At 39.8% G+C, this 17324-nt stretch overlaps 1 protein-coding gene across 1 annotated transcript in view; it reads right to left on the reverse strand.

Annotated features, from left to right (window-relative positions):
• Positions 1-377: 377 nt before the first annotated feature.
• ALN (allantoinase) overlaps positions 378-17324 on the reverse strand; it is a 170887-nt gene continuing 153940 nt past the window's right edge. Inside the window, exons 12-15 of the mRNA XM_087668585.1 lie at positions 15371-15481; positions 1220-1330; positions 836-934; positions 378-741 (exon numbers count right to left, since the gene is read on the reverse strand). Of these exons, the coding sequence (XP_087524711.1) occupies positions 616-741; positions 836-934; positions 1220-1330; positions 15371-15481 (447 nt within the window). The 3' untranslated portion in view covers positions 378-615. The remainder of the gene's footprint in view (positions 742-835; positions 935-1219; positions 1331-15370; positions 15482-17324) is intronic.

Here is a 17324-nt window from a genome sequence, read left to right on the forward strand (position 1 = left end):
ATAACAAATAGAATCAAGAAATTGAACACTATATCATGTTTTGCTTACTTTGGAGAGGAGTAAAGGAATCGAATTTCAATCTCTTTTTTGGATATGTAAGTAGGTCAAAATATCATGTATGTGATAAGCAAATGGTAATACGACTTGGATTCTCCCATAGATTGGAAAGCCAAGAGATGCAATAATGATGCTAATACATTAACCTTCTAAATATATAATGTGATTCCATTGTAGTTTGTTATGAGCAATTCGGAAATATGGAAACTTGGTTTTATTCAAGATAGTTCTTGCCTCTTGAATTATAATCAAAAGTGCAAATAAAATGACAAGTGAGATTTTGACAACTTTAAGGACCATGAGGAAGGGAAATTAAGACTCTAAGGTGGCTTATAAGTAGTTGCTTAAAGGCAACAAGCCTATCTTTTTGACTTGTCACAATTCTATCGATCAATAAATTTTATCTAGTTTTTCTTTGAATTCAATAAAACATTAAGCAAGAATAACACAACCTACATGTGTGCACAATGAGAATTGGGCTTTTGCAACTTGAAGATTTCCATAGAGGATGTACATGTTCAATGTTTTTTACATTGATGTTCATAATTATGTATGAGACTAAACGGCTAGAATTGCATGACCACACAACTTAGAAGTATGGTGACCTTCATTATATACAAGTTGGCCTCTAACAAATGTTGCTATAACTCGACCAAATAATGTGCTCTCGGAATACGGTGTAATCTGTTTTACAAGAAATTTGCATAATTAGAGAAAAGTAAAATTTTACTTAAAAAGAGATGTTCCAAACAAGAGACAACATGAGTTTTGTCCCTACCTTGTGCTTGTGATGAATAATAAAATTATCATCAATTTGAAAGGATGTTTCAGGATCCCACACCACAAAATCAGCATCTTTGCCAACATCTATGGATCCCTACAATTTTGAAAATGAAAATTGAATCAAAATGAACATTCCAAGACACATGTACTTGATTGAAGGTTGAAATAATTGTGCACATTGATGGCATTGTACATGTGAAATGGCAATAATAAGCCATAGATGTGCCATCTAAAGATGGATCAAGTCTTAACAAAAACGAGTTTTCAACAAAAATAATTAGAAGAATTAAATGGTGAACAAATCAATCACTATGAAAGGTGTGAAATTGATCTAATTATACTCAACTTTTGAACCATATCTTAGAACATCAGTTGTTACCTTTGTATGTAAGCCAGCAAAAGCAGCTGGTTTTGAGCTCCACCATTGTGAAATAAGTTCCAACAAGACACCATTCTCTTTCCCAAATGTCCATGTTATAGGAAGTACCATCTTGATTGCAAGAGAACAAACAACGTAGTGGTGCTTATGAGTTATGAAAACAATGCTAACCAATTGTTAAAAGCTATTCAAAGGTTGCTAGCACGACACATTTGTAACACATAATATGCCTAAATAACAAATACTATTTCAAACCAAATGAAGTCCATTTTTTCCTTTTAAAACAAACTTATTTTTGGTAAATTGACTTGTGTATTCTGGTTAAAAATTGTTGATTATAAAACTTAAATTCTTTTACAAAAAAGACAAGACAATATTTTAGTTTGAAAATTCTAAGCTTGGGTAAGGGGCTAGTCATGTGACACATTCCTAAAAAGTTGTGACAGAAATATGCAAGAATATTGAAGATTGAACTTATAAAAGAAACAAAACTGGTTGACTCAAATTTTGAAATCTTTTGCTAGGTATTCTATTCTATACTTTTGAGGATGTTGGTTGAATGAAAATTATTGTATTATCATCTTGCTTCAATCAAATTTGCTACCAAATGAAACATGCTTCCATACTCTTCCAACATTGCATTTGCTTCATGCTATTTAAATATAGTGATTCCAAGCAATATTCTTCTATGTGCACTATGCTCAAAAGAGCATTGTTCCTGGCATTGATTTTGTTATTGGTTCCTCAAAATATATTCTAAGTGGTTAGAGCCGTGTCTTTCAATACAATACTTGGTTTCAAGTCAATCCACTTTCTAGTGCAAGGAACAATGGAACCATAAGCAACAATAACCCCTTACGTGTTATTTCATGAGAATATGCAATAATAGAGATTAAAGCATGAAATAAAAATCACAAAGACAAAAAAGCTCAAGATGAATTGGGCGATCGAATCCATACTAGAAGCATGAAATAGAACACAATATTGTGAGGTGTTTTGACCTATATGGATGGTTCAAATCTCTCTCTCTCTCTCTCTCTCTCTCTCTCTCTCTCTCTCTCCTGATTCCCCACACCTAGCTTGTCCATATCATTTTGTACTCATCGACTATGTATTGTTCTGCGTTTTTTCTCCATTTAGTTGGTTAGAGCATTTAGGACATGAAATTCCCAAACTTCTTAGATGCAACATTTTGGTCTCATAGGCTGATTTGGCCTTTTGTAGACGTTAATATAACTTTCTTTCTCTAAAAAAAGTGAATCAAGAGAGGAGACACACACACATATACTACGTAGGAGAATGAGGGGCCACCTAGAGGCCATAAGAATGACCAACCACGAAAGATGATCCTTTGAATATTGACCATGTCACATATCACAATAGCCCAAAGAAAACCCTCAACACCATAATACATAATACATGATACCAAATACACCATGGATACCCTAACATTAGGCGTACTTGCAAATGGCACATGCACCTCAGAAGAAGCCCCTAAGTTCATATTGATCATAACCCATACCAGATATAGAAAGTGGTAATAATAAAGACTCTTTTCTAGTCTTGCATATCCTTGTAGAACTTCACCATGCACTATGGATTCCCTTTCTTTAGTTGTCTTAAGAAAGTGTCTAATTTGAGAGCCAACTAGCATCTACACCAACTTGCTATTTGAAAATCCCATCATGGACCTAAAGGCATATCAACTCCAAAGTTTCAAATCCACTAAATATGTGATGCATATAGAAAGCCATACACAATATTCCACTAGATCATACATGAGTGAAGTAGAAATACCCCACATCCACCTCTCAATATCTCTCTTTGGCTTACGAACATGTGAGAGGTCCAAAATGTGAGAGTTGTCATGGTAGAATCAAAATCCGATGAAGCGTCATCACCATACTTATCCTTGCCACATGTCTTCTTCAAAGCCTCTTTGAGTTTTCTGTAGTTTTTTTGCAGATGTCCTTGCAACGAAAGTAGCATATTCCCTTTGTCTTCTTTTCCTTCTTTGATCTAGTGGAGTGTAGGGTTGTCACGTCCCATGGTGTTTGATTAGTATTGTCTGATACTAGTACAGTACTAATTGGACTAATGAATCTTGAACCTATGTGTGAAGCTATGTTTGATGAATTTTTTTTTACATATAATTTAAAGTCTATACTTAATGTTGGATTCATCACTAGTGTATTCGGCAAGGGGAGAGAGAGAGAGAGAGAGAGAGAGAGTGTGTGTGTGTGTGTGAGAGAGAGAGAGAAGAGAGTAAAGTTGTTGGAGGAGACTAGGTGGTAGAGAAGAGAGAGATATTGGAGAAAATGGGAGCAAAAAGCACAAAAAAATAGGAGACTAGGTGGCAGAGAAGAGAGAGAGCTATTGGAGAAAATGGGAGCAAAAAGCACAGAAAACGGTTGCCAAATGGCCAATTTGGCGGGGTGTAGTTCACTGGCACAATGAAGCCATTGGATGCCTCCAAATAGGTCATACTAGATAGGACGGATCGGAGGGTTGATCGGTCTGGACGTGGACAATCTTGGTGGAGAGTGTTGCCAAATAGCCAATCTTGGGTGGAAACGATACTCTCTACTATAAGCGCAAAGCAATCCTATGCTTACAGCTAATTGATTGAGTCAAAGTTTGAGCCTTGATGCATTAGCCCCACAATCACACTTTGGAACATGATCCAAGATAGCTATCATATAAAGTAGAAAAGATTGCATGGAGTCTTCTACCTCATAGCCAAGAGTCTCAAGTTGACCATACAAGTTGACAACCCATTTGTTTAGAATGTATGGAGCTTGCTATTTCACACATATCTACTTTGGACCCACCACCTCTAGATCTTTGATTGCCAACTGTGCTCCTATCAATCTAGACTTGACCCTCATTCTCAAGCCTTCAATGTCCTATGCATGATGTTGTGAGTGATGATGAAGATTGGCAAGGTCAACCCTCACCACGACGTTGGCTAGCAAGTGGCAAGTGATGTCTCTAATGTGAAAATACGCGTGCATGTTGTACATATGTGAGCTTATGGGATGATGTGGGCATAAGTGTGGTATAGATGAAGCATCTCAATCCTCATTGATCTGCATGTGGTGTCTTTTCCCACTGATTGAGAAAAGATAGGGTAATGGCATTGTATCTTGTCATAGGCCATACCCTAGCTTATTGGGTTTGCTTGCATCAATACTAAATCTTCCATCCCCAGCAAAATCTTGGGTCAAATAGAACAACTTAAGCCAGAATTCTTTTTACCATCTATTTTGTGGCTTTGTGAGTTGGTTATAGCCATCACGCCTAGATATCATCAAGGAATCACGAAGGTTTGGAGGGGAGCAATATAGTATCGAACCTTTAACCTAAAGGTGTAAGCAGGGGTGTTCTGCCCGCTTTACCCTAATAGCCATTCCCTATGCAAGCCATTTGGAATTGCACAATTGATTGTCATTGTCATATAGTTGACTTAGTTAGTCTTCACTTTGGAAGGGACTATAATGGACTTGAGGCCTGAGGGGGTGTTGTTGTGCTTGTTGAAGACTTGCCAATGTGTGCAAATATTGCCTCTTTTGCTCTCTCTCCTCTCTAAGCAACTCTATATGCTGCACAAACCCTACTGACTTGTGCTTGAACCAATTTGAACATAAGTAGACATAGTTCGGAATGATAGTCAATCAAGTTGCACGTAGGACACTAACGATGCGCAAGCAAGGGTGTGCTAGGTTGTCTCCTTGCATGATTTGGTCCACGTGGTCCTCTATATGGGTATCCATGTGCTTTCAAAAGAAGTTTTTGGAATGGCAACCTACGATCAACTTGCATATTTTCGTGATGAAGCTCCTCACATTGCCCTTTGGGTGTTTGAGCATGGCTAGCATAATGTTCCCCTAACAACATTAGCTTTCGATCATTTTTTGTGGCTTCAATTAGTAGTTCTTGTACACCTTATAATGACATTGCCAGAAATGTTTGTATGATTCATGTGGTGATCTCCATGCACCCGTTGACCTCTTGAAGAACTTAGAACTTGGTGGCTCGAGTGTTGACTATGGTAGCATGGTACTTGCTCTTGCATCCCATTACAAGTGGGCTATTAATTAGATGGATGTTAAAAGTGCTTTCTTGAAAACGGAGATTCAGGAGGACATTTATGTAGAGTAGTTTGAGGGAGTCATAGTTTTAGGATATGAGAATCATGTGTTTCGCTTGTGGAAGGCCTTCTATGGCCTAAAGTAGGCCTCTAAAGCAATGGACTGCATATAGTAGACCATAATTGCCAAGGATTTCAGAAATGAGTTTCGTAAAACATAAGAAATGTGCTTCATTTGAGATGAAAATTATTACTATTCTATAGACATATAAATACACTTCAAGTTCCATAGCACAAGACACATTGAACATGACTCATCATTGTATACAAAATGTAGATGAGCAGTCAATAGACCTACAATTTACATAGCCCTCATCATCCATGACTAACCATGACCTTAGATATAGAAGAAGCATAAGGGCATAGACGAATAATAACTTAAACATACTTTGTCTCCATGAGACATCAAATGAATTGATGTCACATGAGAAGTGCAAGTAAACATGTGTAGATGCTAATGATATCCTATAGTTCTTGAGTTCTACACAAGACTCAAGACTCAATTATCATAAGCATTTAGATCTCAATCCACATCCATCTCCTCATTTGCATATCCATTTTCATCAGCCTCATTCTCAGTGCTAGTGCCACTCCCAAAAGACTCAGCTTTTAAACAACCCATGTTTTGTTTTACCTTGATCACTTGTTTTCTTGAATTTCCAATTTAGACATTTCATATCTTTATGAAACATGCAAAAATTTCAAACATTTCCTACAAGTAGGAAACACATTTTTGGAGGCCCCCCATCAACATTCTCCGAATGAATACCTTGCATTTGAATGGCGTCTTATTGATCCATCCCTCCATTATTGACTCTACAAGAAACATGTTTGCTAACACCTATTCTCAAATCCTAGATGTGGCAAAAGGTAAAAGAAGATGGAATGGATCTAAGGATGACAAGAAGAGTCACATTGCCAATGAAGTCCATCAATAAAGAATGCTAGTCAAGGAGAGGAGTTAGTAAGTCCCCCTCTCTGTAAAAGCTTGATCCAATGGGAGGCCACCATAAGCCAACGAAAACAACGATGCCTTGAATGGGGTGATGTTTCATCAATCCCTATTTATAGTATTGGTATCTTGCCGCTATTGCTTGACTGTCCAATCACACTCCATTTTGGAAGTCCTAAATGTTTTGGATTTGGGCTTCCATCTCCTCTCAATTCATGGCCTTACAAGGCTCTGTACCTGGGTTGTCTTTACTGAGCAAGTTGTCTTTGTTGAGGACTTAACTTTAGGAGCCATTCTTGTGACAAGTTAGCAAGAGAGAGGCTATATAGGCTACATTTCCCTTTCATTGTAAAGGACCCATCGAAGGTTTCTTTTGTGATGCTCATTCTCGATTGTGCACCCATCCCACAACCTTTTGTGTTTTAGAGGAGGATTCCCAAGATCTTGAGGAGCTTCTTCAAGGTTTGCAATTTTTTTAGGCCTCTCTTTCATCCGGCGACATCTTTCCTTTGTCATCGAGCAACCATCCCTTGCTGCTTGCAATCCCATCCCTTGGACCCGTGGTCCTTGTTGTTTCTTTGCAAGTTATGGCACCTTTGATAGCTCCTCATTGTTGTCTCTTAGTTGGGTCAGAGACTTGGCCTCCCCATTCCTAGCTAGATTTTTTTGGAGTGACAACAATGGCTGTACCATTTGATAAACGGAGATCTTGGAGCTAATTTCTTCGACGATTTATATGACTTGAAACAATGTTGTCAATGAGCCAAGGCCTCTCAAAAGACGAAATAGCCAAAGAAATCTCCTCCATCTCATGGACGTGAAGGAACACAGACTCATATGTAATAGCTAGTATGGACTCACAAGTAGAGGGAGGCTCCGATGATGTAGCTCCATGCTTTGCTCTTTGATGAAGATGAGGGTATTCCTTCTGGCACTTCTCCTCAGTATGCGAGGTATTCTCATAGCGAGGACACTTCGGATATCCTTGCACTTTCCTCGTTTACCTATACCATATTTGGAAAATAACTCGGATTTCTTGAACTTCTTCCCTTTCTTTTGCTTGGCTTGTCCTTTACATTCCTTTGCACTTCCCTCGTTTACTTGTACCAAAGTTGGAAAATAACTCTGATTTCTTGAACTTCTTCCCTTTCTTTTGCTTGCCTTGTCCTTTACCTGGAGATGATATTGCAAAAGCACAGCTATGTGCATTGGCTCTACCAAAATTTGTCCCCCTATGAAGGGCATCCCACTCAAGTACCATCAAGACTAGCTCCTCCCAAGTGAGAGTGTCCCTTGTACGAGAGATGAGGAGATTGGTGTAGAACACATCATATTTTGGTGATGGAAGATATGAGACAAGTGTCATTGCTACATTTGGAAGGAACGATCTTACCAAGGGATACAAGCTCATCCAAGATCTCCTCCATCTTGTTGATGTGATTCTTCATCAGAGAATCAAATCTATGACACAAATAGTTTCAACTTTCCATAGCCTGAACTCAAGGGATATGTGATACCCAAATATCTAGATTTGGTAGAGAGATGTCAATCTCTCTAGACTTCTGTGGTGGTGTGGATGGGTCATGCATGTATTAGCATAGAATTTGCATAGCTCAACAAGAGAAAAGAGTGGGATCTAGCATTTAGTCGATCCCATAAAGTTGCTAAGTTTAAGGCCACTCCAAAATGGGGATTCACGGTAGGTCAGAGAATAGGGACTGTCACAAAATCCCAAAAGTTAAAAGTGTCAAGGATGCACTTGACTTTGCATAACCATACAGGGTAGTTCATCCCATGAAGCCTCTTGGTTGCGGTACAGAGAGTAGGACAAGCAGCTACATAGGGGGTGCCATTACTGCCAATCGGAGATGATAGCCTCGAAAGATTGAGAAGGGAGAGAATGCTAAGATGGTGGTCAAGAAGGAACCCAGCAGTCACGTTCCATCTGATGATCCTCAAGGTCATGGCTCTGTGAATGCTGATCTTCATGGCCTTGGTCATAGCTTTGACAGTCCTGGTGGTCCCGATCCACACAATCCCCCCAATCATGCTTGTTGGCCATAGATGTCCTTCAAGGAAACTTCCAGAAAAACACAAGAAAAAGATGCTGCACTGCCTTAGAGAAACTGGAAGGGGATGCCCTCTGCATGTTTGGGGTCCATTTGTCTGCTGGTCAGCAAAATCTGGTGGGCAGCAGTGGAGATGGGGACTGTCCAAGGTTGGAAAGGCAAGACGATGCTAGGCTGAGAGCCTGGTCTGTAAAAACACAGGTTGATAAAGTCCTAGAGAAAGGAAAACAGCCTGGTCAGCAGGTTAGAGTCGATCAAGCAGCTCAAAGGAGTCTTCCATGCAGAAACAGTGTCCAGGCCTGAAGCAGATGATGTCAACATCTGCAAAGTGGTGCCCTTGATGGTTGCGTGGCTGTGTAACCTGCTGCCCAGCAAGACTGGAAGGTTGGCTGGCTGGTACAGCAGCCACCTAGTATGAAACACAACAGATTAAGTCCCCTGCCTGTCAAAGAATTCGTCCAGAGCCTGAGAAAACAGCCGCCTACAAGGAAGGTAGCCTCCCATGCACAAAATCCAGGCAGGTGGAAGCAAAGTTTGAACAAAATGCAGCCTGCGGAGACTGAAATCAGACTGCGCTACGTAGGAAAACTTGAAACAAGGCCTGCACTTGAAAGATGGTGCCCAGCTGGCTGGAGAGTGGACAGATGCTCCTCTTTGTAGAGTGCAGTTGCCACCAAGGTTAACGATACCATGTGAGAGTTCATGAGGGAAGGAAAGTGAACACCGAGAGGAGACTGAATGAAACACGAGAGAGAAGGAACCAACTGACCGATGGCTGAAAGATACAAGGCAGCAAGTCAGCCCCAACATGCACCTCTGTGTCAGTGTGGGACCTGGGTGTTAGACGGTAGTAGGGGGATGAGAGGAGGGACGACTGAATGATAGAATGATGGGTGATGAATGAGAGGGCTAGGCTGCCTATAGATAGAAAGTCCCTTCATGCATAGTCTTGAAAAAGCACATGATGAACCTAGTGTTGAGCTAAATTACCATTAGCATTCATTAAACAGCCCCAAAATTACACTTGGTGAATGTTAACTATTCTTTTAAACAGAAGCAGTTTGAGAGAGTTTCAACGTCCCACATGCAACCCTGATTTGGGAGGCCCCAAACTTTCTATAAATAGATAGAATGCCTCCAATTCAAGTAATCTTGTTTTTGTAGGTTTTAGATGCTCTAGCTTCGGTGCTCACACCCTATTTGTGGAAGACAACTCAACTGAGGCTACCCGACATTTTCTACATCTATTCGACACTTGTTTCCAGTCTCCACCATGTAGTCTACACCTTCCACTATTGCGTTTGATGTCCGACGAACAACCAAGTGACCACCTTTCACTGCTGTATCTTCATCTGCAGCTGCCACCCTACCGTCAATGTCATCCAAAAAGCTGCATTTGCTTCTCCCAGGTGCTGCCCAAGCTGTTGCCACCCTCCTTAGACTGCGTTTTGTAGTTCTCTCTCTCCATTGCCTATCTGACACTGATGAAGCATCACCTTTGCTGCAGTTCCTACTGTCTGACTTTTTGAAGACTGCCTTGTTGCGTTTCGGGATTTGTCACGAGTACTACACATTCTCTTGCTCATTACCTTTGCCTTGGTCTTCAAGACGAGAGTTTGGGGCACAATATTCATTCATTGCATATTGTGTTTGTTGCATGAGCATTGTATTATATAGATTCATTTATTTATGATCTTCACTATATTCATTGTCTCTGTGTTACCCTAATCCTAACTATGTTTTGTTCAGTTTATGCTTTGTTGTATGCATGTATTTGTGTTTCTGTGCTAGGGTATTTCTTTACATCTAGGATCCTTGACTTTGGCCATTTTGGCAAAAGGGGTCCTCCATGTGGGAATTAACTAGGAGCAATCACCAAGTCTTTGTTAAACCATCCCATCATGGACTTCAAGGCATAGTAGCTTGAAGATTTGTTAGCTGCCAAATAGAGTGATGCATGTAGAAGACCACACTGTAGGATCCACAACAACATGAGTGAGGTGTGCATGCCCTATGCCAAACCCTCATTGTTCATTCTCCTTTGGCTCACGAACACACGAGGGGTATCGCTCCATCACTACAGGACAGAAACATTCCTAATAGCAAGGATATCTTATGAAGAAGAACAAGTGTCATTGTAGAAGAGACCACAGAAGTCCATCCCTTGCAATAGTAATAAGAACTTAGAAGGCAAAGATCTAGACTTGCCTAGACATGTTGTAGGAGATGTGGCCATCCCTCTTTGCCATGAAATCCACCATGACAAGACGAAGGAATCCAAGGTCTATCTAAAACCAACCTTCTTTCTCAGATAAGGTGGTGAATAACCTAATTAAGCACTAATTACAGCAAGCATTAAATATACAAATCTGATATTACAAACTTTACCACTTAATCTTGGACAACCAATATCCGATTGGTACCCCTTGTGGTATTTCTTTATCTTGTATTGCTTTAAGGGCAAAGTACAATTAGATATAAGTTGATCTCCTTCAATCTTCAATACACTTGCTCTCATAAATGACCAGCACTGTTTGGGCACAAATTGCCCCTTTGAGTGTACAACAATCCAAATTGGGTTCTCAATCTCTTGCATGCGGGCCACAGTAAATCATGAATGGGCTACCCCTTGATTCAGCTACAAATCCGTTTTCCTTGAGCTACGACACAAGTATTGGATCTTCAATCAATAATTGGGCAAAGATCTTGAGATGGCTATGGAAACCCTAATTTTTGCTATAAATTAGGGTTTCAACATCTATTTCTGCAATTTCTCTTCAGCCCCAAGCTAGAATCAATTTAGAACTATTGAGGACTAAGTGGTAGACAAAAGAGAAAATCAATTGAAAGGGTATCTTTTGATTGGTAGCTCTGATGGGAATTCAAATGGTGCCAACAACTTCAAAAGGTCCGAGCATTTGTTGGCTGAAAATGCCCTAACAACTATTACAACAGCAATGGCAGCCCTCTCTCTCTCTCTCTCCCCCCTTGCCCTAGCCTCAAAAACATCCTTCCCACCAATATGGGCAAGTTTTGCCAAGTGGCAGCCATCCGGAACAATTTCCAGCATTATCCAACTTTGTTAAATTAAATTTTAAAATATTAATTTTAAAAATTTATTAAATAACTTTTTATGGCTCAAAAAAATAATATGGCAGGCCAACAATTAAATTGGCTAAGTCAATTTATTACCCAAGTAATCTTGAGCACTCATTAGCTTGGAATTGGCATTAATTAATTAATACTAATTCCCTAGTGTCACTATTGACACCAATGGAAAATTAAATGTTCTAGGCCAAGTTTTGATACTAGGTACCACCTAGCACCTATCAAGCATAGCTTATTACAACTTTTGCTAATGTCACCCATTGATCACTAGGGTTAATAAGGTCTCGTTGTTGTTTAACTAACTTTGCATTTCACATGTGCACAACTTAACAATGCCAAAGCTAAGCATTAAAAATACATGTTCTCATGACATGCAAAATAAAGATAGAAAATAGAGAGTAAGATTTATTCGGGTTACTTGTGGTTAACCAACCCAAACAATCAAGAGTTCCATAGTTCACAAACACATAAGTAGTAGAAAAAAAACTTAGATAGGAGCAGAAGTGATATGAGTGGAGTGAGTTATCACAACCACTAACATTGTAGATTCTTTATAGTGGAAAATACAAAATGCAAAATGCAAGCTGCAAAACTCAAAACACAAAAACACAAAAACACATGCAAAACACAAGTGCATATAATCAGATCAACCCAAAAAAAACACAAATGTTACCGCACGTAGAAGTCCAACCACTAAAATCAAGATTAGTAAGTGTCAAGATAGGTAGATGACAGCTGAAGAAGCCTTGGCAAAGTCACAAACAGCCCAAACAGAATGAGAACAGCTGAAAACACAGAATAACCAGCAGGATGAGGCTGGAAAACAGGTCCTCCAGCATCAAATTGAGGAACAGGCTGAAAGAGAAAAATGCAAGTCAGGACAGCTCCATGATAGTCAAACGCAGGTTATAGCAACTTTGAAACAGTAGCAATCAGGGCAGCCAGCTTGTAGACAGGCCGCCAAGTAGCAAATAGGCCCTAGAATAGCAAAACACAAGGATTGCAGACCTGAAAACATTGAATAACAGTAGCACAAAGTACCCGAAACCAGCAACATTGGTCATTTGATACCATATAAGAATGAGCAACAAAAGCCAAAGAAGTACAAGTACTGGACACTAAGAAGAACAAATAGTCAAAAGGAGAACACGAGAACTCAAACAATGGACAAATGGGCAATGGAATCCATTTACACAATACAAGAGATGTACCATACAAACCACATAGGTGAATGACATGTGTGGTGACCAGTAGTAGCTCTACACTTCCTCTCTCCAAGTGGATATGATTCAATAAAACAAGAATGGAAGAGTGGAGTATATATAGGTCCCAAAGTGAGACGTGAGACAAATGAGCTAGCCCTAAATGGGCTGTCCAACTGCTCATAAAGGTGCCCAATACAAAGCCTAATAAAGAGCTTAACGCCCATGAAATGTGTACCACTAACATGATCTAGTACAGAGGGGATATGCTTGTGTGGGTAATTGTGGATAGATTAATCAAAATGGTTTGGTATATTCCAACCTCATTTGATGCAAAAAGTCCAAAATTGGTTAGCTTGTTCATAGAGAACCAATATTGATTGTATGGCCTTTCAGGCAAATATTGTTTGTGATCAAGATAGAGAGTGGAAGTCATTTTAGGAGCATTGGTTTTAGGAGGTTCGATACTAAAATTAGCACGAGTATGTTAGATCATCCACAAATGTGTGAACAAATTGAGGGTTAACAAATTCTAGAGGCTATGCTTTGTGCATATGTAAGTAAAAGGAAAACTAATTTGGGAGAGTATTTAACAAATTCTAGAGGCTATACTTTGTGCGTATGTAACTAAAAGGCAAACTAGTTGGGGAGAGTATTTACCTATAGTAGAGTTTACATATGACAATCCCAAGCATTCTTCCGCTAGATATTATTCATTCATGTTGATGTATGGGTTTTAGCCTAAAGCATTTGATGCACTGGGATTGCAAAAAAGAAGGTTCAGGCAGCCAAATACTTTCTAGATGTAAGTAAGCAAAGCACAAAGCTGAGTGAAGCTGATCGCATCTTAAGGGATGAGATAGTGGAACTCTTTGATAACAAAGCACTTCCATATGAGCCTAAAGGATTTCATATTAGATGAACAAGAAATAAGGCCTTGCAGTACTATTTCATAAAGGGGAAGGAGTGCTTAGGTAGTGTATAAGCACCCTCCAGAAAAGGTTTCCCAATTCAAAGTAAAACCTTCCACGTTCTGTTTTTTGAGGATGAAAGTAGTTCTTGAAGGGGAGGAAGTATCACACAAGTAACATGACCTTTATGGGAAAACATTATCTGGTGTTGTGACCATTTGTGCATTCACGTACAGGGTTCAGGGGGGCAGAATTATTAGCACACATAAGGCCCATGTGGGACCATGGGCTAAGGCCAATTAAATAACAGGCTTGGGCCTTCCTTTTTTTTAGAGAAGTAAAAATTCTATTAAGGCACCTTGGAACAAAGTGTCCCCAGGCAAAAAGCCAAGTACAAAGTAGCCTTGTAAGGGACTTCCATATCAAGAATATATAACAAGGGGAAGTCTATCACAAAGCTTGCATGAATAGCCAGTTGGGGGGTCTATAATGCCAGATTATGTGGGTCTGGAAGAGGAAAAAGGTGCTAGAATCCCATGTCCTGAGAAAGCATCTCCTCGTCCTCACAGTCTCTGGACTGCCATGTACTCTCCCATCTCCCAGGAATAGTATGCACAATCTCTATCCAAATCCTGGAGAGAGTCTTTGTGGTTGATATGTCCAAAAAATCAATAGCCTAGCTATATTTGGTTGTCCATATGTACCAAGCAATAATGCTAGCTATGAGCTCCCATTTGTGACAGTGCCCTTGAGTCCATACTATCTGTGATAAATTTGGCATGGAAGTCCTGCTCACAAGCTTCCTCGAGATGAGATAAGCTTGACACCCCTGCTCATCCTCATACCTACAAGCTGGGCCTCTGTTAGTGACCCATGCAACTGTTCCCCATGTAGCAATCATAGAATCTGTAGTGCCATGAAACACCACCTAAAGGCTCTCTTCCAGACCTCATGAGCCTGTGGGCAATCCCATATGCAATGCCTCTGAGTCTCCTCATGTTCCCCACATCTAGTGCAAGGAATAGAATCTCTATCATAGCCAAGCCATCTACCACTTACTAAACTCCTGTGTGCTAGTAACCAAAGAAAGAGAGAAATCTTTCTTGGTCTAAAGCTGTCCTCCAATCTCCTCTAGAGGTCTACAAGGAAAGGCTATGATATACCCCGGATAATCCAATGCTCTCAGCTGCAGCTGGTGCCACTTTGATCCTGCTCATCTGTATTCTTGTCCCCAACCTAGTGGTATAGCCAAAGAAGGGCACACCCTGAGGCATCTCTGCAAATGGATCTCTGAATACCCATTCCCCAGGATCCCATTGAAGTCTCTGTAGTGGTGGCTTCGGCTATTTCATATCTATAAATATGGGTTAAAGCCAAGTAAGTAGGTATTCAAGATCTGGTTCTAGGGTTGAAAGTTCATTCATATTTGCACTGTTTTGTGCACCTCTAAGAGGTTTTTTTCGCATTCTTGACCTACTTTTTTTCTATCATTTGTATGGCATTTTTAAAGGCATTGTATTTGAATGGTTGAGTTTTATATAACTTGCCCACACTAAATGAGTCAATCAATGAACTTACCAAATCTCAATAACATTATCTTGGCTACCCCAACAAACCATACCTGCACTTTATGGTTGACTGAATTTTGTCGAATACACAAGCTAATGCTGCTGTTCAATGTCTAGATGTTATAGCCTGGCTGAATTCATGCATTCAATGCTTGCAGGAAGCTTATGAGCCTGAGTTTGTGTAGTGGTACCTGAAGAGAGGAAATCCCTCCCCATGCTTTCAAAAAATCACCTTCTTCCAGCAACTTCATATCTGGTGGTGCAGGTGAGTGGTCCGAGCTTAGAAAATCTATGCTTCCTTCCTAAAACAAAACAAGTTTCAATATTTCATTCATAACAGGGAAAATGAAATTGCACCTTTGTAGAAAGATGATAGAATGTGTTGCACAAGAAAACTCTCTAACAAAGTAACAGACATGGCCAAAAATATTTCAGGTCAAATGGTCACAAAAATGCTAGTCTCTAATGAATTAACAGAGGCAGTGAAGTTACTGTTTTATATAAATAAGAAGAGGGAAATTTGCACAGAAAACCGACCACTGTAAATATGACCATTCAAGAAGAACATGCAGTATAAATTCAGGTTGAGGAAAGACAGCAGCATGCTAACACAGCACATTTACAAGTAGTTGACATGAAAATTATTTGATGATGTGATCAAGAAGCAGCAAAGAACTGAAGATAATATCAGAGAGAAGCAGGTGATCCTCCATACAAGCTGCAGCACAAACAGAACCACAAGGTCTGTGCTACAGTACATTTGTAAAATCATGTGTCATAGAACAGCCATGCTTAACTTGTATAGACATGTGAACATGGATGCCAATTAGTCAAGTGCAAATAGCAATACAGACAGGCAGGTTTCAAGAAAATGAAAGCAAATCATATGCCAGTTTTGGAACCTTAGTTTGACATGCATTGTGTAAACTTTGTTTATATCACATGGTTTGTGTTTTGGTCTCTGGCATCAACAGAGATTGGATAAGATAATATTTTCTATCATCGTTGTACATATCATGGGTTGTAGAGCTCATATCCAAAAGGCATTTCTATTCTGAGGAGCATTTAATGCTAGCCAACTGCATTTCAGCCCATATTTCATACTCTGAAATCTGCTCATTTCTATGTATTTCCTCAGCTTATTTATTGGTTGTTCCTCCTCCACTGTTCATCACTTGGTCATACTGCTTCCTGCTGGAGAGGGGGAGACTGCAGCACTCTGTTGGTTTCCCACAGCCTGTGCCTTTGTACACACTCCAGCTTTGGTACACAGATTCAATTTTCCGAGTCTATTCTATTTGAGTTTGTGTGTTCTTGCTGTTCTTTTCAGTTCGTTGTGTTTACAGTAGTTCTGTCTGTTGCAACCTACATTTTCACCAATCAGCCATCGTTTTTTCACATCAGCTGTTGACGTTTTGACATTCTATGCAGTCATTTCTCATGTTTTTCCACAGTCCCCTTGGTTCTTTCTGTTTTCAGCTTGTTTGTGTTTTCAGCCTGATCTCAACTCTTCAGGCCAGGATTACTTGCATCGGTTGCCATGCTTCTGTCACTACAATCTCTTCACATTCCTCTCTCTTGTTTGAACCATTCTCTCTTTGCTTGAACTTTTGAACTCTTCGTGTTGGGTTCATTCTAAGCTCCTCTCTCTGTTAGACCCCTAACTTTATCTTCTCTAAATCTAATCTACAACGGCTCCTCCATGCTGCAATACTGATGATAAGCTTAAAGAACATCACTATCTACCCTGAAGTGTGATGATGAAAGCTTGCTTTGTGGAAAAGTAACTTTGGTACATCATTTTAGAATTTTCCTTGCATCCATGAAAGCCATCCTCCTCTTCTATCAAATTGGGACGAAGAAAACTGAGGAAGTAGTCCTTGATTGGGACAATGCCGATGCCAACACATACTCAACTCTTGTTTAGTGCATCTTGAAGGAAGTCCTCCCAATGGTCACCTCTTGTAGGACATCTCCCAAGGTGTGGGATAAGCTTTAGCATATATACAAGACTCCATCAACCTTGCGAGTTGTGACCCTCTATTTGGTTTGAGGCGATTGATACAATTTAGTCATTTCTTCTTAGAGTGACATAGATCTAGGATCAGCATCACCACTGTTGGGTTTGACTCATGCCTATGCTCA

Source organism: Lygodium microphyllum, chromosome 26 (genome assembly GCF_053477565.2).
Source record: "Lygodium microphyllum isolate KBCC chromosome 26, Lygodium_microphyllum_v1.1.10, whole genome shotgun sequence".
Lineage (NCBI taxonomy): Eukaryota > Viridiplantae > Streptophyta > Polypodiopsida > Schizaeales > Lygodiaceae > Lygodium > Lygodium microphyllum.